Genomic DNA, 25,207 nt, shown 5'->3' with positions numbered 1-25,207 from the left:
ACGCTGTTTATCACGTGATGTCGTTGCATTTCTTTTCTCTTTCATTTCATACTTCTAGACAAAATGACGTGCATTACAACATTGCTCTCCAACAATGATCCGCCAGGGGAACAAATGCCCAAATCACTGTAATCCCCACCATCGTCTTCTCCGCCACGCAAAACCCCTCTCCATCTAGTCTCAACGCTGCATCCCAAAGCATCAACCCAGCGATGAATCTCCCGAGACTCAGCACCACACAACAAGCCTTCAACGTTGGCACTGCCGTAGCCATAGCTGCAAATCCTCGGTAATGCGAATAACTCGCTGCTACAAGAAGAAGGACCAAGACCCAGACCACAGTTCCGATGATTGCTCCGGTCTGCATCTTGTTTAGAAACGTTAAAGCACTCTGTTCGGCTTCGGAGAGAGAACCAGCAATCTGAACCGGGCTGCCTAAACATATACCATACTGTTTCTGACATCCAACTCCACAATATGTCTCGTTGTTCCCACAAAACGAGAACGCACTACAGCAGCTACCCCACCGAGACCCCAAACACGATGCATCTATTCCAGAACCCGTCCCGCATGACCCATCTGTTGTCGTGGTATTCCGTCTCTGCTTTACGGCATTTTTGCAGGTCCCGAAAGCGGGCTGGCATCCTTCGGTGCAGTAATCGTTATCGCGACCACAGTATCCAAATCTGCTACAACAGTCTCCCCAGAAGGATCCTAGACAGGTTTGTTGCTTTGAGCTGCCGCACGTCCGGTCCTGGGATACCTCGAGGCTGCCCTTAGGAGCATTGTTCGGCCTCGTCGAGGGCGTCGAAGTAGCAACCCACGCCGTTGGGACGATAGTGGCGGTCGCGATTGGCGCAGAAGACTGTCTAGTTCCTTTTATGGTGATCTCTGTCCTCTTAACTGTTGTAAAAATATCGAAGATAAAGTACCCACTCCCCAGACCATATAGCAATTCGACAGCTTGCAATTCCATTGCATTCTTAAAGTACGTACTGGGACTCATCAAACTCGTTACACTAACAACAATTGCCGGCATTGGCCTCAATATCCAAGCACCCATTGCAGTTCCAAACTTTGGTCTTTCTGATACAAGACCTGGTGATCTTAGAAGCATTTGAGCTGTTGCAAGAGTCATTGCGAGCTGCAAGACTAGACTTCCAAGGACCGAGATTGCCTTAGAGACGGGTCGCCTTCTGCTCGAGATTGGGAATGGATTAAGTGTGCTGCGTATCCTGCGTCGGATATCTTGGGCTCCGAGGAGAAAGCTCCATGATACTGTGAGAGCTACAATGCACAGAAGCCATGGGACGGCTGTGCTAGGGCTGTGGCAGGGAGCATCGGGGTGGTGGAATTGCCAGTACTTGGTTGTATCCTTGAGAAGCTGGGGCAAGTTCTCAACCATGGCGAATAGAGTTCCGCCTCTGTCGCGAAGGAGACATCGAGGTTCTCAGACCATAGGGATCATCATGCACTGTTAGGTTAGAGTAGTAAGCCATGTCTAGCTCTTACACTACAAGGCTCGACGTATCTCAATACAGACAACAGTTTTCCAAGACTATTGACGCACGGCTGAGACCATCCTTCCGTCTTTGAGTACGCCTGCAGGTGGACCCCGACCTTCATTCGGCTATCCCTTCTACGAGACAAAAGCGTCTCTTCAACGCACGCCACAAGGCTGTGTCGCTTGTACACGTCACATTATCACTCTTCATGACGCGAAGACTTTCCTCTTGAAAAATTTGAGATAGCCTGAAATACAGGTGCATACATAGCCGTCCTCTCTGCAACCCACAAGGCTGGGAACCTCAAATTCATACGGGCCGACGATCCACAACAAACTGCCCTCAACGCTACAACAACAATGTTAATCTCAAGACTCCATGACCCCGATTCCCTCTCCACAACCGCCATTACTATCCTTGCGCTCACTTCCCAATCCCTCACTCAGCGGTCACGAAGCCGGGCTATGGATCGGGGTCGGCGTTTTACTAGGCTTCGCCTTCATATCCCTGGTTCTAGGGGCTTTGGAGCAATGGCGTGGAAATTCACCGAAAGCGTTTCGCGCCAAAGTCGATGAATTGAAAGCCCAAGCTTCCACAATTAGCACACAGAAAATGAGAATACAAGCCTTGGAGAATATAGGGCGTGATAAGGAGGAAACGATTGCAGACTTGGTAGAATGGAAAATAAGGAAGAAGCGGAAATCCAAGGCAAAGGAGGGGAGGATTCGGGAATTGGAGGAGGTAAAAAGGGAATTACAGGAAGAAATGGCGCGCAGGATGTTAGTGATTGATCAGAATAACGCCGAGATCGAAATGGCCAATAGAGAGCTTACAGCAAGAGGCGAGACCATCGCTACACATACGACAACGATACGGAATATAACAATTGAACGGAACGAATTAAGGAGAGATTTGGTGACCGCGAGAAGGAGACTAGGAGTTCTAGAGGTCAGCGAGCAGCGTCTTCTTCAACAAGTCAACTTCCATCTTGAAGAGGTACTCGAGCGGGACGCGGAGATTGCGAGGAAAGACGCTGAGATTGCGAGGAAAGATGCAGCGATTGCGAGGAAAGAACTTTAATGCAGAGGCTAAATTATCTTATGAAGTTACGAGTGGAGTGTACGTATTGGAGGATGCCAGGAACTTGGGATAGCTGGCTATGGAGGTTTTTGTACACATGAGATTGGTATGATTTGTTTCAAGCATGATTATTCGGACACCTATCACGGAATGCATGATACAGAGTGTGGACGGGGGAATGTCTCTTTCACACAGGCTACGCTACAAGGATAGGAAAGTGCATTCTACTTCACAATCTAAGCCTTTAATATCAGCGCCTACAGCACATCTAGACATACTCCATCGGAAGAATTTGACCACCGCGCAGCCGTACAAGGATCATGATTGTGCAGTTCTACTACATTGTCAGTCGCCACCTTGCACACTATTGCATTCGAGCACATACCTCTTGCACGTTATAATGTTCTAGCGTCTTACCTACAAACAAACATCAGTTCCCAATTTTAGCACACATCCCCTGCACACACTTACAGTCCTCAAACTGCTTCCCGGCATAGATCAACCGGTAGTAATCCATATCAACGTCCTTTTCATGCCACAATAGCCCCTTTAGCTGCCTAACGGTGTATTTGACGGGAATATTGCTGAGTATGAGAGTCTTCCCATCCAGTTGCTTGAAGTGCATGTTATCTATACAGGGACCTTCAGCTTTAGGACGTGTCCAGTTTCGAGACGTGAGTGCCTCTGAGGCCTTGGTGGGAGCCTTGGCTCGCTGGGGTGCGAGCTCGAATGGTCCAGCTTGTTGGATCTCGTCGCCCTGGTTCTGTGGTTAGGAGGCCCTCAATGCATCTGCACGGAAGGGAAGAGAATACATCTTCGATCTCATATTCTTCCAACGTTTTGGCTGTACCATAGGTGAGTGAATATGTCGAATATATGGAATGAATAGAGGGGGTGATACCATCATCTAACTTTGTCCTGAAGTAGAGAATGATGTTTGACCATTCGTGGGATCGACCAACTTTCTCAGCAATCATTCGTTTTAGATGCTCAACCGTATTGGTAGGGAGCAGACCTGTGACTGAGAGCTTCAGGTCCTCACCCTTTGGCCCTGCGTTTACTGGAGCGATTTTTAACGTGAGAATCTCATCGGCCATTGCTGAAACGATACCAGCGCTGTTCTTCACAAAATAGACCAGACAGCTTCAGTAGAGTACTAGATAGAGAACCTTAGGCAAAGGACATGTTTACATGCATGGCTGGGGTTGAGAGGCCAGACTGGGACGCAACCTCACAATGCAGAAGCAAGTGAGTTAGTCGTGGTTCATTCGCGCATTACATTTCGGTATTTCGGTATTTCGTGGCAGTGCATAATATCGCCGGAAATGGTCGCGAGAGAAATAATTGTCGAGATGGCGTTCTTAGCTAAACTCGAAAGACTGACCGGTGCCCCAACGCTGCCTGCACTTTGTATTTGCCTCCTGCAGGCAGAAAACAACCCCGTGAGTCAGTTCAGCCTTCTTCTTGTGCAACATGTTGATCACTATCGCGGGTAAGGTTGGTCTTATCTTTCCAAAGCACGAATAGTGCCCGGATACTTTTTTTTTTTTTTTTGGAATGGAGTATGAAGACGACTTCGAGAATTGGAAGCTCTGTTGGGAGGTCTCTCGGCTGTTCCAAAAACAGAGGTTCTTCCCGCCTCCTGATGATAACATTTGCCTAGGCTGCGGGGCGAAGACTAAGCCTTGGAGTAACAAGCATCGCTCTGAGTTCGTGATTCTTGCAGTTCAATGTTCTGCAAAGGGGCATCTCGACAGCCTGAGGTCATTGGAAGTAGATGTTTGTGTGCGCTGCAATCAGGATTTTGTTGCAAAAATTGTGAAAAGAGAGCAGATGTGCCCAGAAGAAGGATGCAGGAGAGTGTTAACTATAGACAAGAAAGCTGTTGCTAAGAGACTAGGCGGACAGGACTTACTTACCGTGTGAGTTTCAATCTTGCAATCTGCGTTACTAATAGTACTCATCTTTGTAGCAAGTTCCTGAGCCTGCTTTCGAAGTATGAAACCTTTGAATGCCTTTTTCATGGAGACACATCACCGTTGTCTTTAGCCCCAAAGCTGCACGCTCCTACAAATTGTAATCATGAAGCGAATATCTGCTCTAAGGGGCTCAAGGCTGTGCTCGAGCAAGCAGTCTGTGATGGTCGATTGCAAGACATTCGATGTCCAGATCCCGATTGTCGAGCCAGTTATTCCAATAAAGCCGTTCGAAGCATGCTATCGAAGGAAGTGTTCGTTCAGTGAGTGACTGTATTGAGCAAATTACTGTTCGGACACGGCTTGTCTAATCTGACTAAACCTAGATATAACCGAAAGCTAGGACTTCGCGAAATGCAGAAAGATGATAATTTCCGCTGGTGTCAGGGGAAGGGTTGTGACAATGGACAAATCGTTCAACACAATGGTACTTGCCTACTCTTAGTACAAATTGGGAGACTGTACTGCGCTAACTATTTTCGAAGCTGACGAATTGGAATGGCAATGTGTCGTTTGCAAGATGTGGAATTGCTTTGGTTGTAGTAAAACAATATGCGAAAGGCATAAGAAGGAGAAGGCCGAGGAGAGCGCAAATGAGGAATTACTTAACCGAACTACGAAGAGATGTCCTAGAAGAGGCTGTGCCCGAAGAATTGAGTACAAGTGCGGTTGTGCCCATATGACGTGCCATGAGAACGTAGCAAGTAAGGGTCGGTTAAGGACAACATTTGAGATATAACTAATTAGCTCCTAGACGGATGTGGAACGGAGTTCTGTTGGGTCTGTAAAGTCATTTGGCCAAGGCAACCGGAACCAACGGGGAAGGCGGTGGCATCTCACCTGGCATCATGTCGGCTTCGAAATCCTTCAAGAACTCCAGTAAATAGGCCACAGTCTAATGATGGAGACTATGCTCCTGGGTGGGACTTAGATCCTGGATACGATATATCTCTAGACACAAGTATGTGGCTTCCAGGATACCAGCGTTGAGAGGGCGTAAGGAAATGCAATGCAAAATTGCGGTCTCGGACAGCCTTCGTATCTGTAGGAGCGAACAAAAAAGTGGAATGCTAATAGGATTAATATGCGCTGCTTTGGAAGATTTCAAGTCTTTACATCAATAGAGACGCGCTGAAAACGGACATATCAATAATTGGGCCTTTGTTAAAGCGATTATCACATACTTGTCTGTAGTGGAATAGGCCTTTCAATGGGTTGTCTGACGTACCCGTGACCAAAGTATATAAAATGGTGGCGCTGCCGAGCTTCGATCACTCATATGTACGATCTTGGATTAGCACCTCTCTACCTATCCCTCTTGAAACGAGATCCGCCATTGACCTTCTAACATAGCGTCAATGGACCATCGAAGGGACTGAGCAGAGCGTACTCGAGTGTACTGACAATGTCGAATAGTGGCCTGGTTACGATAAAGACCTAGTAATGCTCTTCTCAAGATCATTAAGGAACTACTAATGTTCAGAAAACAGGTCTACCAATATCTCATTGAGGAGAATATTTTGAAATATGTTGATGAGAACGATGGGATATATGCGTCTATATAATGCAGAAGAGTAAGGAAGGGTATCTCGAATGCGTACCTCTACCTATTCCTAGCCCACGGATATTTGTACAAACGTATGCTACATAGGTTCTAGGTCTACACAAGAACGTACAAAGCACACATCTACCTCATATTAGTTCTAATACTACTACCCATCATAAAAGATACTTACCATGGAAAGTCCGAGAATCATAGAGCACCAGAATAGTACGTTCTAGTGAGGTTAGCACACATTTACACACTAATGCTTTAAAAACTAACATTGAGCAAAGTGCGACCGCGGACAAAACGAGACCGCTGGACCATAACGATCGGCATTTGGAGCATCATTGCGAAGAATCCATAACCTCGGAACTTGCGCGTAATGCAACCCATGACAAGTTCGTGTGCCAACGCGCTAATGAGGAAAGTGATAACAGTCGCAACTGGTCGCGACGTGTGGTTTTTGGACGCGGAGTAGACGTGCCTCCTGAAGAAGTGGTGAACTGGTTTGTTCCACTCTCTCGAGAACTCAAGCCAATCGCAGCTGTTCCACCAATCAGCGTAGAACTGGCGATCCGCAAAGCCTACGCGGATTGTTAGCATTGAGATAAGAAATCCGATGGGAGACTTACGGGTTATTTCAGCGAAAGCGCCCAAGACATACTCGAAGATCACCAAGAAGACGAGTAAGAACGTGACCATAAATGGGAACAGCAGACGTCCGATTGTTTCTCCCATTATCAAGCCGAAGTCGGAGATGCTCTGCGAGGCCTGAAGTCTGACTGCAGATTCGTCCAAGACTGGCAAGATGAATTCTTCAGTGGTGACTGTCATGAGGAAGATGCAGCCAAATACAGCCAAAGTCTTGTAGAAGACTTCCATCCACCGTATCCTTGGAGTTCTTGGATATTCAAGTTCATAGCAAAGAGTCGGACAGAAGATGAAATCAGCGTAGTTGTATAGTGTGAGATTTTGTGGATACGAGACGTGGCCTAAGGGCGAGGCCAACTCGAATGCAAGGTCTTCTCTTAGTTGGCGCAGCTTCTCCCCGTTGACGCTTTGCGAATTCTGGGCTTGAGAAGGAGACTGGGGAATCTCTTGGAGATGGGTGCGCGGCTGGGGGTATCTGTAAGCTGCAGCTTTAGAGGCTGTATCAGGGGTATCGAGGTCATTGAGCCGACGTCTTGTTTCGCTTAGATGGCCGTTGTAGAAGCTTCTTGTGTTAGCGCCATGTGCGAAAACCTGTTAGTTTCACCTACGCATATGAATGCATTTTCATAAAGATAGCCAGTAAATGCAGGGTGAAGAAGACTTGAGCGGTCCAACTCCAGTCCCGGATGAAGGGGAAACTAGATCATTGGTAAGTATAGGACCAAATTGCCGGATCAACCAACGCTACGTACGAGCACCAGAACGTAAGCCAAGCAGCTTGATATATGCTCTGAATAGCCATGCCGAGATTATTCCACCGGAACACGCCGAAGCTGCTCATGTACAATTTGTGCAACGGAAGCGACAAAGCGGTGCTAGCAACCATAGCTCCATCGCTGAGGCCCAGTTCCCAGACCTTCTCCGTGAACAGATTCCATTGCCTGATAGACAGAGGGTAGCCTGTATCCTTGTAGTTCCGAAGCATGGAAGTTATGACCATGATGGCAAGACCTATCCAGAACAGTACGAAGAAACCGCGGAAGTCCCGGTAGTCGCTCATCGGGTCGAAATGGGAGACTCGATCGACATATTCGATACTGGGAAACATGCGCTGTTTCTGCTGTGCTCGAATCTGGCGTCGAGCGGAGGAGGACGCCTGCACAGAAGGTGGTGCATCTGCAGGTATAGGCGTCGAGCGGCCACTACTGGAGTTAGCGCATACCGTGAGGAGAGCAGCCCAAGTTCTACAGACCTCGAGACGCAGGACGGAGGCTCCCTCAGATACCCATTCGGCCTCAGGAGCTCGTCGCTCATGTGCGGTTTCAACAGTTCGATTTTCCCGGGTTTGCGCGCCCGGGGTTGGAGGCACTCGGTATGTCCATCCTGGTTCCGCGCGTCAATTGAAGTGGAGTCGGCCATTATGAGGAGAGGCGGCGGGGCATTCTGAGGCGCGGAGGAGCGCGGCTGGCGAAGGATTTAAAGATAATGTCAGCCCAGAACTTAGTGTTGACTGACGCCGTGTCCGGTATCTCTCACAGACTGTCAGATGAGGCAGTGTGAGCTGGGGGTCCTAGATTACTACTGGCCCGGCATTGGCGTGGGTGGCAATGAAGAACAAAAGTGGAAAGGAAACACGGTGAAGGTTCCGAAAAGGGACATTTGCAGTATATGCTCAGAGACTACAGCGGTCGACCGCGCTCTATTCACAGTCACTGACCGAGAATGACGAGCGGGTGTGACGGGAGCCAGCCATTACATCAGCGAAGTTCGGGCTCAAGTGCGAAGAGGATGCCAAGCACCCGCCACTACTGCTGCCAGGAGTACCCACGAGACTAAGAACAAGGGAAAGAGTAATGCGTGACTTCGTTGCTGGAACCCAAGGCTTGTCAAAGGGATAGTCTGATTGAGGGTATACGCGGGCGGTTGGTACAAGACATCAACCGTGGAGGTGCTCCTTTCAGCCAATCACGTGGTGTAGGCCCACGGTCATTAGTTCCCCCGACCTCCGTGCCTGTCCTCTGATGCTGCGAAATATCAGCCAGCAACGACTTGACGAGATTTGCAATAACGACCCCACCGAGCGAACGACTTTTCCTCGAACTCAGCAACGGGAACTACCTCTCTATAATCGCTGTCCTGCCGCTCGACTGATTCTCCCAAAGCGCCTCCGGTGGGGTCCTTGAGGCCACCACAATGACTTCGTGTATGCCAAGCCCCACCACCCCAGCTCGAACTCGAGTGCAGTTACTGAAAGCAGGCAGTAAAGCAATTCATTCGGAATGTGCGCGCGGCAAAGACGATAGCAGACGAGCGGGCTGTGGTCCAGAAGGAGAGTGCTGCCATCCGGGCAAGCTTCAGGGAGGAGAGCGGAGATCACAGCGTGAGGTGTGTTCTGGACACCGCCCCCTAGACAGGTGCATATATTCATCCGCGTGCAGGAGAAACAATGTCGCAAAGCTCTTATATCTCTTCACCCTCGGTGAGAGGACACATTTCGGCCAGATCGAATGTCTGAAGCTGCTGGCATCTCCGCGGTTTGCGGACAAGCGGTTGGGCTATCTAGGGACAATGCTGCTCTTAGACGAGAACCAGGAAGTTCTGACACTAGTCACAAACTCGCTCAAAAAGTATGGTTTATCCACGCACAAAGCTAGATATGATGCTAAAGAGCTACTCCAGCGACCTCAATCATCCGAACCAGTACATCGTCGGCCTCGCTCTCTGCACGCTTGGAAACATTGCCTCAGTCGAGATGTCACGAGACCTGTTCCCCGAAGTCGAAACCATTATCTCCAGCGCAAACCCGTATATACGTCGAAAGGCGGCTCTTTGCGCCATGAGAATATGCAGGAAGGTGCCAGATTTGCAGGAGCACTTCCTGGAAAAGGCCAAAGTGCTTCTCCAAGACCGAAATCATGGCGTGCTGCTGTGCGGGCTGACACTGGTTACCAGTTTGTGTGAAGCGGACGAGGCAGAAGATGGTGAAAATGGTATTGCGGATATGTTCCGTCCTATTGTTCCAAGTCTGGTCAAGATACTGAAGGGCCTCTCATCGTCCGGCTATGCCCCTGAGCACGATGTGACGGGCATAACTGATCCCTTCTTACAAGTCAAAATCCTACAGCTTCTCCGGGTTCTGGGACGGGGAGACCCCCAGGTTAGCGAACAGATAAACGATATCTTGGCACAAGTACGTCCATCTCTGATTACCGAACGTTGTCTCTTATATGTGCTCTATGCTGACTTTCATAGGTCGCAACTAACACCGATTCGTCTAAAAACGTCGGAAACTCGATTTTATACGAAGCGGTTCTCACCATTCTCGACATTGAAGCGGACTCTGGCCTTCGTGTGCTAGGCGTGAACATTCTTGGAAAGTTCTTGTCAAACCGGGACAACAACATCCGATATGTTGCATTGAACACTCTGATCAAAGTTGTTGCGGTTGAACCGAATGCCGTGCAGAGACATCGCAACACCATCCTTGACTGCCTTCGGGATCCTGACATCAGTATTCGGCGGCGAGCACTCGACCTAAGTTTCACTTTGATCAATGAGAGCAATGTGCGAGTATTAATTCGGGAGCTGCTTGCCTTCCTCGAGGTCGCAGACAATGAGTTTAAGCCTGTAATGACATCTCAGATCGGTATTGCCGCCGACCGGTTTGCTCCAAATAAAAGGTGGCACGTCGACACCATGCTGCGTGTTTTGAAGCTGGTGAGTCTCCGATACCGAACCTTCACTAGTATTGTTACTAAATCACTCTCTAGGCTGGGAACTATGTCAAGGAACAGATTCTGTCTTCTTTCGTCCGCTTAATTGCTACCACTCCCGACTTGCAGACCTATTCCGCTCAAAAGCTCTACGCTGCTCTGAAAGACGACATCACACAGGAGGGCCTCACCCTTGCTGGTTCATGGGTGATTGGGGAATATGGAGATGCTCTACTAAGAGGCGGCCAGTACGAAGAGGAGGAATTGGTGAAAGAAGTCAAACAGAGCGACCTCGTTGATCTGTTTGAGTCCATACTTAGCAGTAGCTATGCGGGGCAGATCGTCACACAGTATATTGTCACAGCAGCAATGAAGCTCACAACCCGACTGAACGACCCGGCACAGATAGAACGGCTCAGGCGACTGCTTCAGCGATACTCAACGAATCTCGACATCGAGATCCAACAGCGGGCCGTCGAATATGGAAATCTCTTTGGTGCCGACCAGATCCGGAAAGGTGTATTCGAAAAGATGCCACCGCCTGAGATTCGCGAAGAGCAGCGAGTACTCGGCGAGGCAACCAAGAAGCGACATTCCAAGGCTCCAAAGAAGAAATCGGCACCAGCGGCTACGGAAGACCTCTTGCTTGATCTCATGGGTGACTCTGCAGTTCCAGGTCCGGACGCTAGTGCTACCACCAACGGCTCTCAGGCGCAAAGTGCTGATTTACTAGCGGATATCCTTGGTGGTGGCCCATCTACCTCTTCACTTCCTCAGAGGACCTCGCCTGTACCTTCGAATGTTAACTCTATAATGGACCTCTTCAACACTGGTGCCACTGCTTCCCCAGCGCCTACGCAATCTCAGCCACCGGCAGGAGCCCCAGCATCTATGGATTTCTTCGGCGGCATGTCCTCTCCCCCTCCTCAAACGTCAACTCCCCCTGTAGCGTCAGGCCCACCAGCCCATCCCGCATACGACAAGAACGACCTGAATATCACTTTCCAACTTAAGCGTGACGCGAATGCCATCCAAGTCCTCGCCCGCTTCCGGAATACCGGCAGTTTTTCGACCCTTGGAAGTGTGAGCTTACAAGCAGCGGTACCTAAGAGTCAAAAGCTACAGCTTCAACCTATCACCCAGTCCGAGCTAGGCGGCGGCCAGGAGGCAACCCAACAGATGCGGATTACAGCTATCAATGGGGTAAGTTCACCTGATTTCCGATACTATCTTTCTAAGAACGCTGCTAACGGCTTCTACAGCCACCTCCTGCGCGGTTGAGGTTGAGACTCAAGGTTGCATATTCAGCGGGAGGAAGCCCGGTCTCAGAGCAGGTGGATTGGTCCGAGCCGACGTAAAGGGACGTCATCAATGAGATGAGAGCGTGCTGTCCTCGGGCTCTGAGTGACAAGGGGTTTGAATGAAGTTTACACACAGCATGCTGACCATTTGGGCGTATTTTAGTGAACTGTGTCTACAGCGTAAGAATACATCAGGCTAGCGGCTTTGACTCAGCGAGCATTTGGCTGCAGACTTTTTTTTTTCCCACTTGGATATGATACTTCGGCCTGATCTATCTATTCTTCGGAATTGATAGCGATTTGCATGTCCCATCCACACAATGTATTCATTCCTTCCCCACTAACTCAACCTGATGTCGGGAGGCTGGGTTCACCAGGTTCGGGGTTGGAGCTGAGAATCAAGCTGGGCAATATCGTGCCATGTTGAAGTCTAATGAAGAATTTCTAAACTGTAACGATGGTTGGTCATGGTGAGAGCACGAAATGCGGACCGACGGCCGATAAAGCATAATGGACTACAGATGCGGTTTCACGAGTAGGAGATAACGGCAACGGAAGCAAATGAAATTGTGGAATGAGTTTTCGTTGATGACTGGTCGTGGTGAGGGGTGTTATCATCTGCTGTCTTCGGAAATGTAGATGGGTTTGATAAAAAACCAGAATGGACTAGATGCAGTTTCACTTTCAGAAGATAAAAACAGCAGAGTCAAACGAAAAGATTTATTGATCAGACGTTCATTTTTTTGGATTTGGCAACGTAACCTCACACCGCATGCACCCAGCTAGCTACACAGATAATGCCCCAAACCCATAATCCCATCCATCTAACCATTCCAGATCACTATCCATCACTGGACCATACCACGAAAACCGAAGCCAACCCGATGCACAAACGGGCGAGAATGTCGAATTGAAGTTGAAATTGTCGTACAGGTAGCGAGGGCGTCAGGGGAACAGTTGGGGAAGGTGGGGAAGTTTACTGCTCAGTCTGGAAGTAGTTGAGCAGGATGCTACGTTCCTGGCTCTCCTCACCCCAGTCGCGAACGACGACGCAAGAACAGTTGACAACTTTGCGGGGGTTGCCTTCACGATCGATCTGACCTGTATTTAATTTCTCGTTAGTCCGGATCTAGAAAAATATTATAGCAATTCTCCTCTTTATCCTCGAGACAGGAATAGAATCCATCCAAGTCCGTCCCCCAGTTAGAATCAATACAAGGGAAAAAAAATCCACTCACATAACCCAGCCCACTCTCCAAGCTGTTTCCCATCGGGGACCTTAATCAACGGAATCTTATGCTCGCTGCACAACGCCACAACAAGCTTCTTATATGCCTCTTCCTCGCACGCTTCATTCAGAACACACATGTGTGCCTGGCGCCGATCCAAAGCCTTGGAAGCCTCGCGCAGGCCGCGGGCGAGACCATCGTGGATGAGCGCGAGCTTGAGGACACCTTTCAGGGCCTCGAGCACGGACATCTGGCCTTTGCCTGTCGCGGCATCGGCGCTGACTTCGACTTCGGCGGCGGCTTCGACGGGAGACGTGGGCTCTTCTCCGTCCGACTGTAGGGGAAGTTAGTACTAGAGACATGTTTTCGCTGGTTCCCGTTCAACATCCTTCGCGATTGCTACAATCTCGGGAGGCGCGAAGGAATATGGAATAGGAGGAAGATAAAGAGCTGCATACCATACTGATCGTATTAATCGGATGTCCTCGAAGAGATAGATGATGGGGGTGGTATGGAGGAGTTTCAGTGTCTAAAAGTTCGAGGTCGAAATCTGTGTGTTGGGGCGGTAGTTCGATTGCCCGACAAGCGAGCTTATGAGCCATGGCTTGGTAGGCTTGGCACACGTGATCCGACCCTTACGCCCTCCGACAGATGAAAAATCGAGGTGGGGTTTCGAGATGGTGCTTGATTTATCTGACTTGGGGAGACAGACATAGTAAGCAGATATTTGAGGGGGTAACCCGTGTTAAAGATGATAGATTCAGTTGAAGTTGAGTCACAAATGCTTTTGTTCAGAACTGCCGTGAAGGGCCTTGGGCCAGCGGATATTTAGAATATTGCTTCAGCATTTGAAGCTCTCGTTCATTCTATATCCATTCTACCCCTTCCTAACTAGCCCCTACACCAGCAATTCTGGACCAGCCGACGCTTTTACACTCTCACCTCGCCTTCCCTAGTCGAATCGCCTTAAAGATAAGGAAAGCTTGTCTCGAACACCGCCCAGAAACACAAACAGAATACACTTAATATGACGGCATCAACCGTCCCACACTTGGCACTCATCCACACTCATTGATATAAAACACCTTTGCAAAAACACATAGTAGAAGACAGTAGAGAAAGGGGAAGACTAGCTAGCAATGCAGAGTGGCCGGTGACGAAACGCGCGGCGCTTTGAAGGGACTTGTAAATGAAGGAAAAGGTATATCAGCAAGCCGCTGTACGCTATCAGCCCAGAGACGAAATATGGTGGAAGGCCGAAGGTATGGTTGGCCCGCCTATCGGGGGAGCACCCTAACGCCAAAAACAAAGAAAAGGTGATGTACTCCTTTGTACATTAGTTGGTGTGCAAGCACAAGGGTAGGAAAAGAAATAATATATGGTAGTAACACTACATAACAATGCAGCAGCAGTTCTTCTTCTGCTTCTCTTCTGCTGACGGCTCGGGTAGGCGAGTCGTGTTGGTATTCTTCGGAGAAGCTGTTGATCGATGTCCTGAGTTGCGGGATGGAATACGAGGGCTTTGTGGTATTTTAGGGGTCAGCTTGTAACCGCCTTGCTCGTTTGTTGGAGATTTCAGGCCCGTGTCCTGACGACCTGGACTATTTTTCGTAGGGCTTGGGAGAGGCCATTGTTGATCATCTTCGTCCTTTTGATTGTCGGTTGGCTGAAGAATTTGGGAATCGCGTTTGTTGAATTCCTCTGTGTTCAGGAGTCTGAACTCCCGATCATATATGGAACCATGCTTGCCCTCAATCTCCCACTGCTCTTGCTGCATCCGTTTCGCATGTGTTGGGATGATCTGCTGATCAGGAGGGAGTCGAGGGTCGGGCTTGTACATGGTAGCCATCCATGGTGGGTCACCCTCAGGCCGGTGACCCGTAGTCGGTCGAGAAATAGACCCACCACTCGTCCCAGGACGTTTAGCAGGAGATGTTGCGGATGTGTTTCGAGATTTTGCGGTTGAGGTACTTCGTTGCGCAGTGCCTTTCCGGCCCCCCGATATAGGAGCAAGCTTTCCAGGAGTCTTTGCTTTTGGAGGTGATCCCGTGACAGGAGACGTGGGACTGCTGAAGTCTCCTCGGAGTGGAGTCTTGAGGTGGTCCCCAGATCCTTCTAAATCATCCATTAGAACCTGACTTGAAGTACTTCCACTCCTCACTCTTGCTCCGTTGGTGGCTATCGCATCACCGGTCCAATTCGCGCTTCCTTTGCGGGATCTTGGCAGCGGTACATCTCGCTCGACGTACGCGTGGGGAACCGGCGCTGGACTGGTCTTTGCGATAGGGATGCGTGAGGTGCTAGGTCTGATGATATGGTTCCGTGGTGGGGAGATCTCCCTCTCAGCTGCTATTTCATCAGGGGTTCGCAGGTCCCACTGCGCCGGATCATCGTCCCCCTCCTCATCCTCGGCGGGTATAGGGGAGACCACCCGTCGTTTGTCATGGCGATCGTCTCCATTGTGCGCGGCATCGTTTGCTTCAGAGTTTCTACGGTCTCTAGCACCCACTGAGGCGCTGTGGGATCTGCTATTCGATCGACTGGTGCGTCCAACTGGAAATCCCGCCTCCTCCAATTCCTTGGTCTCGATTTCCTTAAGCTTATCTCGGTGTATCCAGTTGTTCTCGTCCTTCTCAGCCTCGGTCCAATTTGCTCCACCTGCCGTCTTTTTCTTGTTCGCCGCGGTTTGTGACGCCGTTCGGCTCCCATTCTTGCTCTCGGAGTTCTTGTAGTAGTCTAGGAGGCTGTCTGGGTCGCTGCTATTGGCACTGATGTCACTGCCCTTCCTCTGCAGTTCGTTGACCCGAGTCGGCGCGAGGTATCCTGCATCCTCGTCGTAGCGTTGCCGTTGGGAGTCTAACGTGTTGGAACGAGGCTGCTTGGTTACGCCATTGGGCTGGGGTGCGAGAGGCTGGCGGGACGAGAGCAGTTGCGCGGCGGGGACGTCTTCGGACATTAAAGGCTTCTGGTCGGCAGTTGTCTTCTGTGTTGGGTAACAAGGTCAGCAATCTTGATCACTGCGTAAGGCTCGGGGATGCCGTCCTAGTGAGGCAGAAATTGGCTCGTTGATAGACGGGAAGTTGAGTTGACGCTGTGCGCGGGAGCGGTTGCAGATAGTGCCAGTAGTCTGGCGCCGGACCGCGACAAGCAGCATGTGACATCACGGCAAGACCAGGAAATCAATAGTCTACCACTCACCCCGTTATCCAAAGGCACTGCAAAATCCCACGATCCTCGTCCCCCGTGAGAGCTGTTCGGAGGCGTCAATTGCTGAAGCGTCGGAGGCTGGTGGGGGGATGCCACGGCCATAGGAGAAGAGTAGGCAGGCGTGGGCCGACGGCTCTAGAGCGCTCTCAAAGCCCCCGGAGCGTGCGCAAACGCGATCTCACCCAGAAGAAAAGGGCAACCAGAGACAATCCGACGTCGTTGTAGAATGTTTCACGGGCCCGGAGAAGGGGTGACACGAGTCCGTCCTATGCGCGGAGACAGGATGAAGAGTGCGGGTGACGTGACAAGCGGGCCCCCGTGTGGATTGAAGTCAGAACGGCTATGGAAGAAATGCCATGGACGGGAGTGTCGATCGTGGAGAGGCGTCGATGGTGGTGAGAAGGGGGGGGGGGGGGGGTGTTAGAGTTGTTTGCATGCATGCAGGTTCCCTGCAACGGCGCTGGGGGGACGGGGATTGGGCTAATTAACGTAAGAGGGGAAAGAGAAGTAATGAGTGGATGAGTGGCAGAGACCCGCTGAGAGCACCTCCAGAGAGGCGGGAACGGCCGTCCAGTGGTTGCACAATCCGCGAAACCGACGATGAATGGGCGCAGTGCGTGTTGTTGCTGCTGAGGAGGTCTCGTCGTCTTGAACGGCGACGGCGGGTGATTGGTTGTGCTGCGATTTTGCGGCGAGCTTGGACAACACTCCAATCCCAGAGACAGCCCCGTCTTAGCCTGCAGCACCGCGCCCCATGTGGGCTAGCAGCGAAAAGCAAAGTGGTCCAGAAAGCCAAAAGAGCCGGGATGGCATCGCCGCAAAAAGGAGACGGCCAAACGGTGGAGCCGTTTGACATCGGTGCGCAGCATCAGAAGAAACGCATCCCACATCACGCACATCACGTACATCAGCCCGCTGTGTGTGAGTCGTGCTGCTCCTATGCGGTCCATACCCGCCGTTGTGGAAACAGGGCTCGCATGATATGATGCTCTCTGGGATGTTATTCTGTCTGTCAGTTTAAACTGTGACAAGTGATAAACAACCCTTATGTCCCCCTGCGTATAAATTATGCACTCTTCCACCTCGCGCCATCATTCTGATAGCCGGCAGTATAACGAAGCGGTGGAGGCATTTCCAATGTACTCGGCGAAGGTGAGGTCCTTTCTGAAACTAGTCACAAAATCTAGTTTTCGGAGGCGATGGATTTCCTTCTGGAGCGTGCAGCATCCCGCCCTGTGTAGCGAGATCCCAAAGGCGAGGAGCCGGCGGTAGCGAGCTACAGCTTCAACAACAGGCAGATTAGGATCATTGGATGCTATGATCACCAACCCGTAGTCCTGGAATCCGGGGAGACAAGCAGGTAGGTCACACGTACAGGGCTATTATTTCCACGCTTATAGTTCAGGTCTTCGGTTCTGGCTAACAATGAAGCAAAGCTATTAGTCCGCAGCGTGTTAGCGTTGAATGTAATTAGCGTAGGCTTCATCTGCGAAAACCCCTGCGGGAATAACACAAAGGGTCAATAAGTTGCAAATCTGTCTGGAATTACCCTGGCCATGTTCTACGTTAGTAGTCCATCACCATCCAAAGCTCTCTTCATGATAATATACATCATAACCTTTTCCAATCCACAACCCCACCACACTCCTCAACTCCTCTGTTAAGCCCTTCGGCCCACACGCAAGAACGGCTATCCTGGTTCCCTTGCTAAAAGTCTCACCCACGATCGCCTGCATACTCGGACGTCCACCCTTCACCGTCATTCCTTTCCCCAGCTTATCCATCTGCTCTTCCATACTCAGCAGCTGACCATCTTCTGCAAGCTCGATATCATCGCCCGAACCGCTGGCCTGCAGATCCGGACCAGAAGGCTGCGTTACACAAACCTCGATCGTGCTGTTGTGTGACGGTAGCTCGAATCCTGGCTCGTCTGAGTCCCGTGCGGGGAATGCCCATTGCGTTTCGGCGAGCTTGCGAACTGCCCAGATGAACCGGGTTCGGGACACTGATGAGTGGCCTGCGTCAGGAGATTCGACGATGCTGCGGTAGATGGGCATGAGGAATGTTGCACCGACTCCACCTGCGACTAGCAAGACCTTGTCGAAGGTAGAGAAATCTGGTAAGCGGGTTGATGCGCCATAGGGTCCTTCTAAGGCGAGTGGAATGCTGGCATGGGTCCCATTGTGGGTAGATAGAGACCGGGCCAGCTTTTCCAGGTGCTTAGTGTTACCATTCAAGGCCCTTGCTACTAGAAGGAGTTCCCCATCCTTTGCTGGAATTGAGGCAATAGTGAACGGATTTGCTTGGTTGCATAAGAGGAGCTGACCATATAATGACCCAGCGGATGACTTCCCTGAGGGTCGGCTGAGGTAGACGTGTTGCCCAGGTTTCCAACCGAATGCTACTTCCGGTGTGTCCAAAGGAATGCAGATCTGAACAAGATTGGTTCCGGGGAGGAGCTTGATAGTCCCAGAATATCTTCTGATACCAAGGTTCCGGAAGACTTGATGAATGGTGTAAACTACAATGGTCTCAACGACGTACTTTCTGATATGAGTTACGTGAAAATAGAGTGGGACGAGGATTGTACTGGCGATGATGACGTGTGTAGTGAAGAAAACTCGGTAGTTCCATCTTCGAAGAGGCTCAAGAGCGGTAGTACTTAGGATGGTGAGTAGAATTATGCTGAGGATCCCGATAATAACGTCCTTGTCCTTGATTCGCTTCGCAAGGAACCCAGATAGGACAAAGAAGTTCATGTAGAAGGTTGCATGAAGGAAGAATAGGAAGTAGATGATCCGGCCTAGGACCTGGTGGGATGCTTTCAGTTGCTCATGAGACATTCGTGTGAGATGTTGTATTGGCGAATAGGGTGACCGCATGGCCAGGAGGTAGTGGAGCGGAAGCTGAGAAGCTCCGATGATTCCGAAACGTTTTGTGAGATGGAGATAGTCTGTGGTTTGTCAGGTGCTTTTCCTCAGATCGAATCTGAAACGAGGACAACTACATATCAAGCAGCCCAGCTTGTTAGAGAATTGGTGAATTAGAACCTTTCTTACCATTGCTGGTCTGAGCGCTTGAAAGATACAACAGCCATGCCATCCAGATCCCACCACCTATCCATTCTCCCCGCGTTCCCCAGCTGGCAGCTACGGGTTTCTTCATCCACCATGAAAGCTTGATGCTTCCCTGACAGGACTTCTTCAACCACGTTGATTTCCCTTCCGCTCGCTTGCTGAACGAAGGCGACCTCGGCCGTTCATAGTCAAGCCCTTGTCGTGCCAGGAAGGATAGGATGCCGCCGCATACGAATAAAGCAAGAACAACCAGGGCCGATAACTGCGCCATTAAAGGATACCATTCGAGTAAGACTCTCCGGGCATGTTTCTGGTCATGGTCCAGATCCACGAACTCGTATCCAAAGACCATGGTGGGAATCCCGGCGTTTAGATGAATCGCCGTTCCTTATCAATATCTAGCCTATCTGTTGTCGATAGAAAGTTTTAGATTCCTCAAAGAGAAACTGACGATTTGGAGAAAGAAATGCCCACATAGAGCACGTGAAGCTGGCAATCGGATCCCGAAGGATAGGGATGCGAGGGCTGACAGGTCGTTACCCCTGGAGATAGCACACGGAGCAAACGCAGGGCCTCTTGCTCTCAAATCCTGGTGCGACAGAGTGAGTGATGGAGGCCTGAATATGAAGGAGCATGCTACTTCGCTCAACAATGCATGAATTGGCGTTGGACAGGGGGTGCGCCACAGCGACACATTCACTCACCAGTGGCGCCGAGCCAATCTACGCTTTCATCCCACCTGCCACATTGGACCCCGCGTCTGACTCCAATCCCATCGCACAATTGTCTTCTTACAGAAACGAGTTGTTTGCAACTTTCCACCACTCGCTGAAGTCATCTTATATATCCAGACAAAAGCATGGCTGCAGACCTTACCAGCTCCAAGATCCCTCTTTGGCTTGATTGTGTATGTCGCGTTCCCCAATCTCTCCTCGAATTGGCCGCTGACATAATGGATACCACAGGACACAGGACACGATGTATGAAGTCCTGACCGTCGCCATCCGGAGGAACCGCTCACGCTGCTCTCAATACTAGGATGCCTACGCTCTCCTTCTTAGCTCCCACGACCCGCGAGTCGAACTGCTTGGTGTCAGCACCGTCCACGGCAATGCTCCGCTCGACCAAACTACCTTCAACACCCGTGGCATGCTAGAGGCTATGGGCAAAGGCCACATCAAGGTCTATCCGGGTGCAGCAAAGCCAATAACGCGCGAGGTGGTACACGCTGCTGACATTCACGGTAATTGAACACATGCACACCTGCGAAACAAACAGCTGAGGGCTTCCAGGCGAGTCTGGTCTCGATGGGGTTACATTGCTTCCGCAACCCCTCGAACCAGCAATCACCGATGTCGACTTCCTTGAAGCGATGTATAAGGCTCTAATTGCTACACCACCGAACTCCGCGTGGCTCGTTTCGACAGGCACCCTCACGAATATCGGATTGGTTTTCAAGAAGTACCCCGATCTCGCAGCACATTTGAAGGGTCTTAGTATCATGGGAGGCGCGGTTGGCGGTGGTTTTACGAATGCCCCAATGGGTAAAGTGAAAGGAGAGGGGGAGCGGTTTGGTAACTGGACGGCTTATGCCGAATTTAATGTATGTGCTCGCCGTGCCATTTCCCGCCTTTCGAGTCTCTTCGAAAGACCAAGATTCACTAACACCACCTTTAGATTTATGTAAGTGGACCCCGGATTCAATTGCAAGCCTATCTTACCCTACTAGTGCGACCCCGAGGCTGCGCAGTCCATCTTCGCCAACCCTGTCCTGATTCCGAAGACAACACTTGTCCCGCTTGACCTCAGCCACCAGGTCCTTTGCACTGAGACAATTCGCCACACGCTACTCTACGGCTCAGATCAACCTCTTGACCGCTCCACGGTAGACACGAGTGGGACGCCATCTCCTCTCCGTGCACTATTCACACAGATCACGTCCTTCTTCGCCGCTACCTACGCCGAGGTTTTCGCCTTAACGGAAGGGCCGCCACTTCATGATCCTCTCGCCGTCGCCGCTGCGATCGAACCATCTATATTCGATGACAGGGGAGGAGAGCGCTTTAAGGTAGACATCGTGACTGAGGGAGCACATTCTGTCACTCAGACCAACGTCGGAGAGCTCGGACGAACAAAGGTGGCCAAGCTCCCGCTGGGAGAAGGGGGCTGTCGAATTCCACGTGGCTTGGATCTGCCTCGATTCTGGGAGATGGTGGAAAGCTGCCTGAAGAGCGCTGACAGCGTCAGTCCAATGGCAAAGGTCTCGCTTGAAGACTTGAAGAAGGAAGGAATTTTGGAAGGCTTGGCATAACTGGTTTGCGGTGTTTTGTGTTTAGCGTTCTGCCACGAATATCCCTTGCCAATGGAGCAGGCCTCAATTTGCAGAGATCAGGAAATTCAAAAAGTTCCCTTCAGCCTTACAAACACAAAGGGCCATGCGTACACAGTATGGCGGAATTTCAGGAACGCCTCCCGGAGCAAAAGACTTCCAGAAGGTGGCTGCATTTAGCCTGTTCACTTAGCGCATATCGGGCATCTTTCAACGCCGCGGCTCCTCATATTCAACCCCAAATTCATTGAACTTCTCCGTCGACGCCACATAGTAGTCGGGTGGGTGGAGACCCTGAGCCTTGCGGGGTAGCTAACAAAGTGTTGATTTTGCCCCCTGCGGTTCACGAGATCACAGAGCAAGAACTACCACTCCATCGCAATACCCAGAGTACGAAAAGACACGGCAATACTGCCGTTCGTCACCCGCAAAATAAATGTGTACCATTCGTTCGAAATAATAATACGATCGCCCAGTCTCCATCCAAATCAACGGAAACCCTCAAACCCGGCTATATTCATTCTTGCACTAAGCATCTCGCAATATAAAAAAGGTACCAATTCCACCCGTCAAATCCTAGTTAAGCTTAGCTTCGTTGATCCACTTTAACGTTCCTCGCCAGGACACAATTTATCCGATTATGATCTCCTGTTCACGCTGTTAGCTCATCGCGGAGCCCCGGTGTTTGGATTGATGATGGGAACGTTAACCTGGTTCAATTGCTATTTGGAGATTCTAGATCATGGGAGCACCGGGTGATTGGGCCTTGGACCCCTCTTGGGGAATGGGTAGGTGGATGATGGGAGTATAGGTATATATTCGAGGTATAGGTGGTTGGGAATGTAGGTCTCACTGCTCTTCGCACTCTCCTTCAAATCCTGCAGAAGACGAGAACGCCTTCGCCGCAAAATGAGGTTCACAACTCTCTCCGTAGCGCTCGCCACCTCTTCTCTATCCATCGCCGCTCCGGCTCCAGCTGCAAACTACGACCATGGCAACGACCACGCCCGCAAACCAGAAGGCCTAAACGCCCTCGCCCGAAAAGCCGGACTCCTCTACTTTGGCACCGCAATCGACAACCCCTCTCTTAATAACACCAAATACCTCTCCATCGCCTACAATACCTCTGAATTCGGCCAAGTAACCCCGGCTAACGGCCAGAAATGGATGTACATCGAGCCCTCCCGTAACGTCTTCAACTACGCAATGGGCGACGCCATCATCAAGCCAGCGATTCAGAACCACCAGATGCGGCGCTGCCATAATCTACTCTGGCACTCGCAACTCCCAGACTGGCTCACAAGCAAAAACTACACCAAAAGTGAGCTCATCGGAATATTGGAAAACCATATTAAACATGAAGCCAATTACTACAAAAACGAGTGCTATGCCTGGGATGTTGTGAACGAGGCTTTCAACGACGACGGGACTTACCGCAACGATCTATGGCTCTGGACGATTGGGCCAGAGTACCTAGAACTGGCATTCAAGTTCGCGAAGAAGTATGTTGGCCGAGGGACCAAGTTGTATTACAACGACTATAATGTGGAGAGAGTGAACAACAAGTCTATGGCTATCGCATCCATGGTCAAATCATTCCAAGCCAAGGACATCCCCATCGACGGCCTCGGCTTCCAGGCCCACTTCACAACCGGCAAGGCACCGTCGTATGACGAGGTTAAAGCATCCATGAAGCAGTTCACAGACCTAGGCCTAGAAGTCGCAATCACGGAACTCGATGTGCGCACCACATTGCCAGATTCCGATGAGAAGCAGGCCCAACAAGCGAAGGATTATGCGGCCACGGTCAAGGCGTGTAAGGATACAGAGGATTGTGTTGGGGTTACTGTTTGGGATTTCTGGGACCCCTTGTCCTGGGTTCCGGATGTGTTTTCGGGACAGGGTGTGCCGTGTTTGTGGAGCGCAAACTATACGAAGAAACCGGCTTACTATGCTGTGGCGGAGGTTTTGAGGGATTAGATTGGAGGTTCGGGTATGTGGGTGGTAATGGGGAGGGAGAGTTTAAGGAAGAGAATGACTGGGGTTGACTGAATTGGGCAAAACGATATGTATGTATATATGGGAGTGAAGAAATGTGTAATTGAATTGACAATTAAACGGTTACTGATGTATGACTAGGAACTGTGTCTAATAGTGGCGAGATACATAACAGCTTCGAGGGCGTGACTTAGGACAGAAATCTTTATAGTCTTGGACCAAGCCCTTGTTCAAATCACAGATTCTAGAAATTGTTGCCTATACGCCTCGGTTCTGTGTACGATGGGTGAAATACGAACTAGTACTTGAAGATATGTTGACACATAGTACGGCACCTAGGAGAAAAGCTGGTCAGTCGTTCATAATTGCTGCTCGAATTTAATCAACAACGAAGAGGATATACAATCAGCATGAAGTTCGCCCAGACATCTAGGCGGATATTAGGGAGGAATCGCGTGACTAAGAAAACCGATCCTATCTTCCTCTTTTCTACCGTCTCGACGCTGTGGTACCCACTCAACCCACACTTCAAACTGTTCTCTTTCACCAACCCCTCCCCGCCTTAACACCCCCCAAAACAGCTGCCCCAGGTTTCGCCAACCCCAACTCAACATCCCTCTCCACCTTCTCCTTAACCTCCCCTTTCCTTGCCTCCTCCTCCTCCCTCCTCACCCTCTCCTTCTCCTCATCCTTCCAGACAAAGTTCCCCGCGCCTCCTCGTCCCGCTCGAGCAACAGGCATCTCCTGATTTTCCGGATGCCATGGCGTCGAGATATTCGGCTTTGTGGATGTGGGGATAGCGGTGGAGTCACTGGGCTCGACGAACGATCCTTGTTTCTCGAGTTCAGAGGGCTGGTACCAGTTGCCGGCGCCGCCGCGTCCGGAGTAGGCGTATTCTTGTGGTTGCGAGGATTGCGCGACTGGGGCAGCGGAGGAGGTTAGAGAGCGATTAGCTTCGAGATCCTGGGTGAGTTGGGTGTCAGTCTGACTACCAATGTGAGAGGAGGGCAGGTAAGAGTTGAGGCTTGGAGTGGAGTTGAAGCTTGCTCAATTATTGGTCGTCTTCGAGGATACAGATTTAAACGGGATAGCAGGGCGGCCATTGGAGAACTTCGTGCTGCGACACCATCTCATACGTCGAATGTGCGCTACCAAAGAAAGCAACAACTAACCTCTGCAACCTTCCTTGCCTGCTCTTGAACCTGTGCTTCACTAACGATATTTCCCGCACCGCCGCGACCCCAGGTAGGCATGTTCTCACTTTTTCCTCAGATTCTTTCAAAATCCAATACAATCCAATACAATCCACCAGTGTACAACCGTGGCTGCGAAATCTGAAATGTTTGGTTCAGTGACGTCGCACTCGATGTGTAATTCTTATTGGGGCTTGCAGGGAAGGTCAGGATGAGGACCGACGTGGTTGGAGACACAAGATTGCTGGGCTTGGAGTGGGTAGGTTATCACATGTCGTACGTGGTTTTACTTTTTCTTTTCCCGTCATCAGATCGGTTCAAAGATCGCGAAGCCCAGGTGAAGGAAGTGTGGGCATGTGGCTTGTGGGTCGCGGGATGATGCCAAAGCATCTTTGTGCTCAT

The 25,207-nt window shown here is 50.5% G+C and overlaps 12 protein-coding genes across 12 annotated transcripts; 6 read left to right on the top strand and 6 right to left on the bottom strand.

The window, feature by feature from the left end:
- Nucleotides 1-73: 73 nt before the first annotated feature.
- Nucleotides 74-976, bottom strand: BDR25DRAFT_208924 (uncharacterized protein; the record flags this gene model as incomplete). Its single annotated transcript, XM_033684588.1, has 1 exon — nucleotides 74-976. The coding sequence occupies one exon, from the start codon at nucleotides 974-976 to the stop codon at nucleotides 74-76; it is 903 nt and encodes a 300-aa protein (XP_033553849.1).
- A 799-nt stretch (nucleotides 977-1,775) lies between these two features.
- Nucleotides 1,776-2,694, top strand: BDR25DRAFT_300105 (uncharacterized protein). Its single transcript, XM_033689299.1, has one exon. It carries the CDS (start codon nucleotides 1,884-1,886, stop codon nucleotides 2,583-2,585), a length of 702 nt encoding a protein of 233 aa, XP_033553848.1. The 5' UTR covers nucleotides 1,776-1,883; the 3' UTR covers nucleotides 2,586-2,694.
- Nucleotides 2,695-2,758: 64 nt separating this feature from the next.
- Nucleotides 2,759-3,935, bottom strand: BDR25DRAFT_300104 (uncharacterized protein). Its single transcript, XM_033689298.1, has 5 exons — nucleotides 3,487-3,935; nucleotides 3,398-3,429; nucleotides 3,057-3,342; nucleotides 2,971-3,002; nucleotides 2,759-2,919 (listed from the first exon to the last, which is right to left on the bottom strand). Exons 1-5 carry the CDS (start codon nucleotides 3,680-3,682, stop codon nucleotides 2,854-2,856), a joined length of 612 nt encoding a protein of 203 aa, XP_033553847.1. The 5' UTR covers nucleotides 3,683-3,935; the 3' UTR covers nucleotides 2,759-2,853.
- Nucleotides 3,936-4,142: 207 nt separating this feature from the next.
- Nucleotides 4,143-5,624, top strand: BDR25DRAFT_339077 (uncharacterized protein; the record flags this gene model as incomplete). Its single annotated transcript, XM_033693344.1, has 5 exons — nucleotides 4,143-4,507; nucleotides 4,558-4,824; nucleotides 4,888-4,988; nucleotides 5,047-5,265; nucleotides 5,316-5,624. 5 exons carry the CDS (start codon nucleotides 4,143-4,145, stop codon nucleotides 5,549-5,551), a joined length of 1,188 nt encoding a protein of 395 aa, XP_033553846.1. The 3' UTR covers nucleotides 5,552-5,624.
- Nucleotides 5,625-5,968: 344 nt separating this feature from the next.
- BDR25DRAFT_300102 (MBOAT-domain-containing protein) lies at nucleotides 5,969-8,255 on the bottom strand. The gene is made up of 7 exons (XM_033689297.1): nucleotides 8,011-8,255; nucleotides 7,511-7,960; nucleotides 7,367-7,456; nucleotides 6,740-7,320; nucleotides 6,387-6,691; nucleotides 6,298-6,339; nucleotides 5,969-6,248 (listed from the first exon to the last, which is right to left on the bottom strand). Exons 1-7 carry the CDS (start codon nucleotides 8,175-8,177, stop codon nucleotides 6,222-6,224), a joined length of 1,662 nt encoding a protein of 553 aa, XP_033553845.1. The 5' UTR covers nucleotides 8,178-8,255; the 3' UTR covers nucleotides 5,969-6,221.
- Nucleotides 8,256-8,619: 364 nt separating this feature from the next.
- Nucleotides 8,620-12,182, top strand: BDR25DRAFT_300100 (Adaptor protein complex AP-1 gamma subunit). The gene is made up of 7 exons (XM_033689296.1): nucleotides 8,620-8,961; nucleotides 9,020-9,143; nucleotides 9,197-9,385; nucleotides 9,438-9,948; nucleotides 10,011-10,475; nucleotides 10,529-11,674; nucleotides 11,734-12,182. Exons 1-7 carry the CDS (start codon nucleotides 8,952-8,954, stop codon nucleotides 11,827-11,829), a joined length of 2,541 nt encoding a protein of 846 aa, XP_033553844.1. The 5' UTR covers nucleotides 8,620-8,951; the 3' UTR covers nucleotides 11,830-12,182.
- A 295-nt stretch (nucleotides 12,183-12,477) lies between these two features.
- Nucleotides 12,478-16,606, bottom strand: BDR25DRAFT_330930 (uncharacterized protein). Its single transcript, XM_033692576.1, has 4 exons — nucleotides 16,200-16,606; nucleotides 14,401-15,984; nucleotides 13,011-13,335; nucleotides 12,478-12,873 (listed from the first exon to the last, which is right to left on the bottom strand). Exons 1-4 carry the CDS (start codon nucleotides 16,308-16,310, stop codon nucleotides 12,749-12,751), a joined length of 2,145 nt encoding a protein of 714 aa, XP_033553843.1. The 5' UTR covers nucleotides 16,311-16,606; the 3' UTR covers nucleotides 12,478-12,748.
- An 11-nt stretch (nucleotides 16,607-16,617) lies between these two features.
- Nucleotides 16,618-17,354, top strand: BDR25DRAFT_42878 (uncharacterized protein). Its single transcript, XM_033698561.1, has one exon. It carries the CDS (start codon nucleotides 16,727-16,729, stop codon nucleotides 17,192-17,194), a length of 468 nt encoding a protein of 155 aa, XP_033553842.1. The 5' UTR covers nucleotides 16,618-16,726; the 3' UTR covers nucleotides 17,195-17,354.
- A 383-nt stretch (nucleotides 17,355-17,737) lies between these two features.
- Nucleotides 17,738-19,928, bottom strand: BDR25DRAFT_276648 (uncharacterized protein). The gene is made up of 2 exons (XM_033687565.1): nucleotides 19,268-19,928; nucleotides 17,738-19,161 (listed from the first exon to the last, which is right to left on the bottom strand). The coding sequence occupies exons 1-2, from the start codon at nucleotides 19,635-19,637 to the stop codon at nucleotides 17,786-17,788; spliced, it is 1,746 nt and encodes a 581-aa protein (XP_033553841.1). The 5' UTR covers nucleotides 19,638-19,928; the 3' UTR covers nucleotides 17,738-17,785.
- Nucleotides 19,929-20,088: 160 nt separating this feature from the next.
- On the top strand, nucleotides 20,089-21,924 carry BDR25DRAFT_251503 (Inosine/uridine-preferring nucleoside hydrolase). Its single transcript, XM_033686127.1, has 6 exons — nucleotides 20,089-20,192; nucleotides 20,251-20,265; nucleotides 20,324-20,528; nucleotides 20,578-20,888; nucleotides 20,963-20,968; nucleotides 21,015-21,924. The coding sequence occupies exons 1-6, from the start codon at nucleotides 20,145-20,147 to the stop codon at nucleotides 21,594-21,596; spliced, it is 1,167 nt and encodes a 388-aa protein (XP_033553840.1). The 5' UTR covers nucleotides 20,089-20,144; the 3' UTR covers nucleotides 21,597-21,924.
- A 599-nt stretch (nucleotides 21,925-22,523) lies between these two features.
- Nucleotides 22,524-23,606, top strand: BDR25DRAFT_276644 (glycoside hydrolase; the record flags this gene model as incomplete). The annotated part of the gene is made up of 1 exon (XM_033687564.1): nucleotides 22,524-23,606. The coding sequence occupies one exon, from the start codon at nucleotides 22,524-22,526 to the stop codon at nucleotides 23,592-23,594; it is 1,071 nt and encodes a 356-aa protein (XP_033553839.1). The 3' UTR covers nucleotides 23,595-23,606.
- A 363-nt stretch (nucleotides 23,607-23,969) lies between these two features.
- On the bottom strand, nucleotides 23,970-25,177 carry BDR25DRAFT_276641 (uncharacterized protein). Its single transcript, XM_033687563.1, has 2 exons — nucleotides 24,785-25,177; nucleotides 23,970-24,575 (listed from the first exon to the last, which is right to left on the bottom strand). Exons 1-2 carry the CDS (start codon nucleotides 24,863-24,865, stop codon nucleotides 24,156-24,158), a joined length of 501 nt encoding a protein of 166 aa, XP_033553838.1. The 5' UTR covers nucleotides 24,866-25,177; the 3' UTR covers nucleotides 23,970-24,155.
- Nucleotides 25,178-25,207: the final 30 nt, after the last annotated feature.

Source organism: Lindgomyces ingoldianus, assembly GCF_010093535.1.
Source record: "Lindgomyces ingoldianus strain ATCC 200398 unplaced genomic scaffold BDR25scaffold_2, whole genome shotgun sequence".
NCBI lineage: Eukaryota > Fungi > Ascomycota > Dothideomycetes > Pleosporales > Lindgomycetaceae > Lindgomyces > Lindgomyces ingoldianus.
The sequence above is the reverse complement of the archived record's forward strand: the minus strand, read 5'-3'. Positions and strand labels throughout refer to the sequence as shown.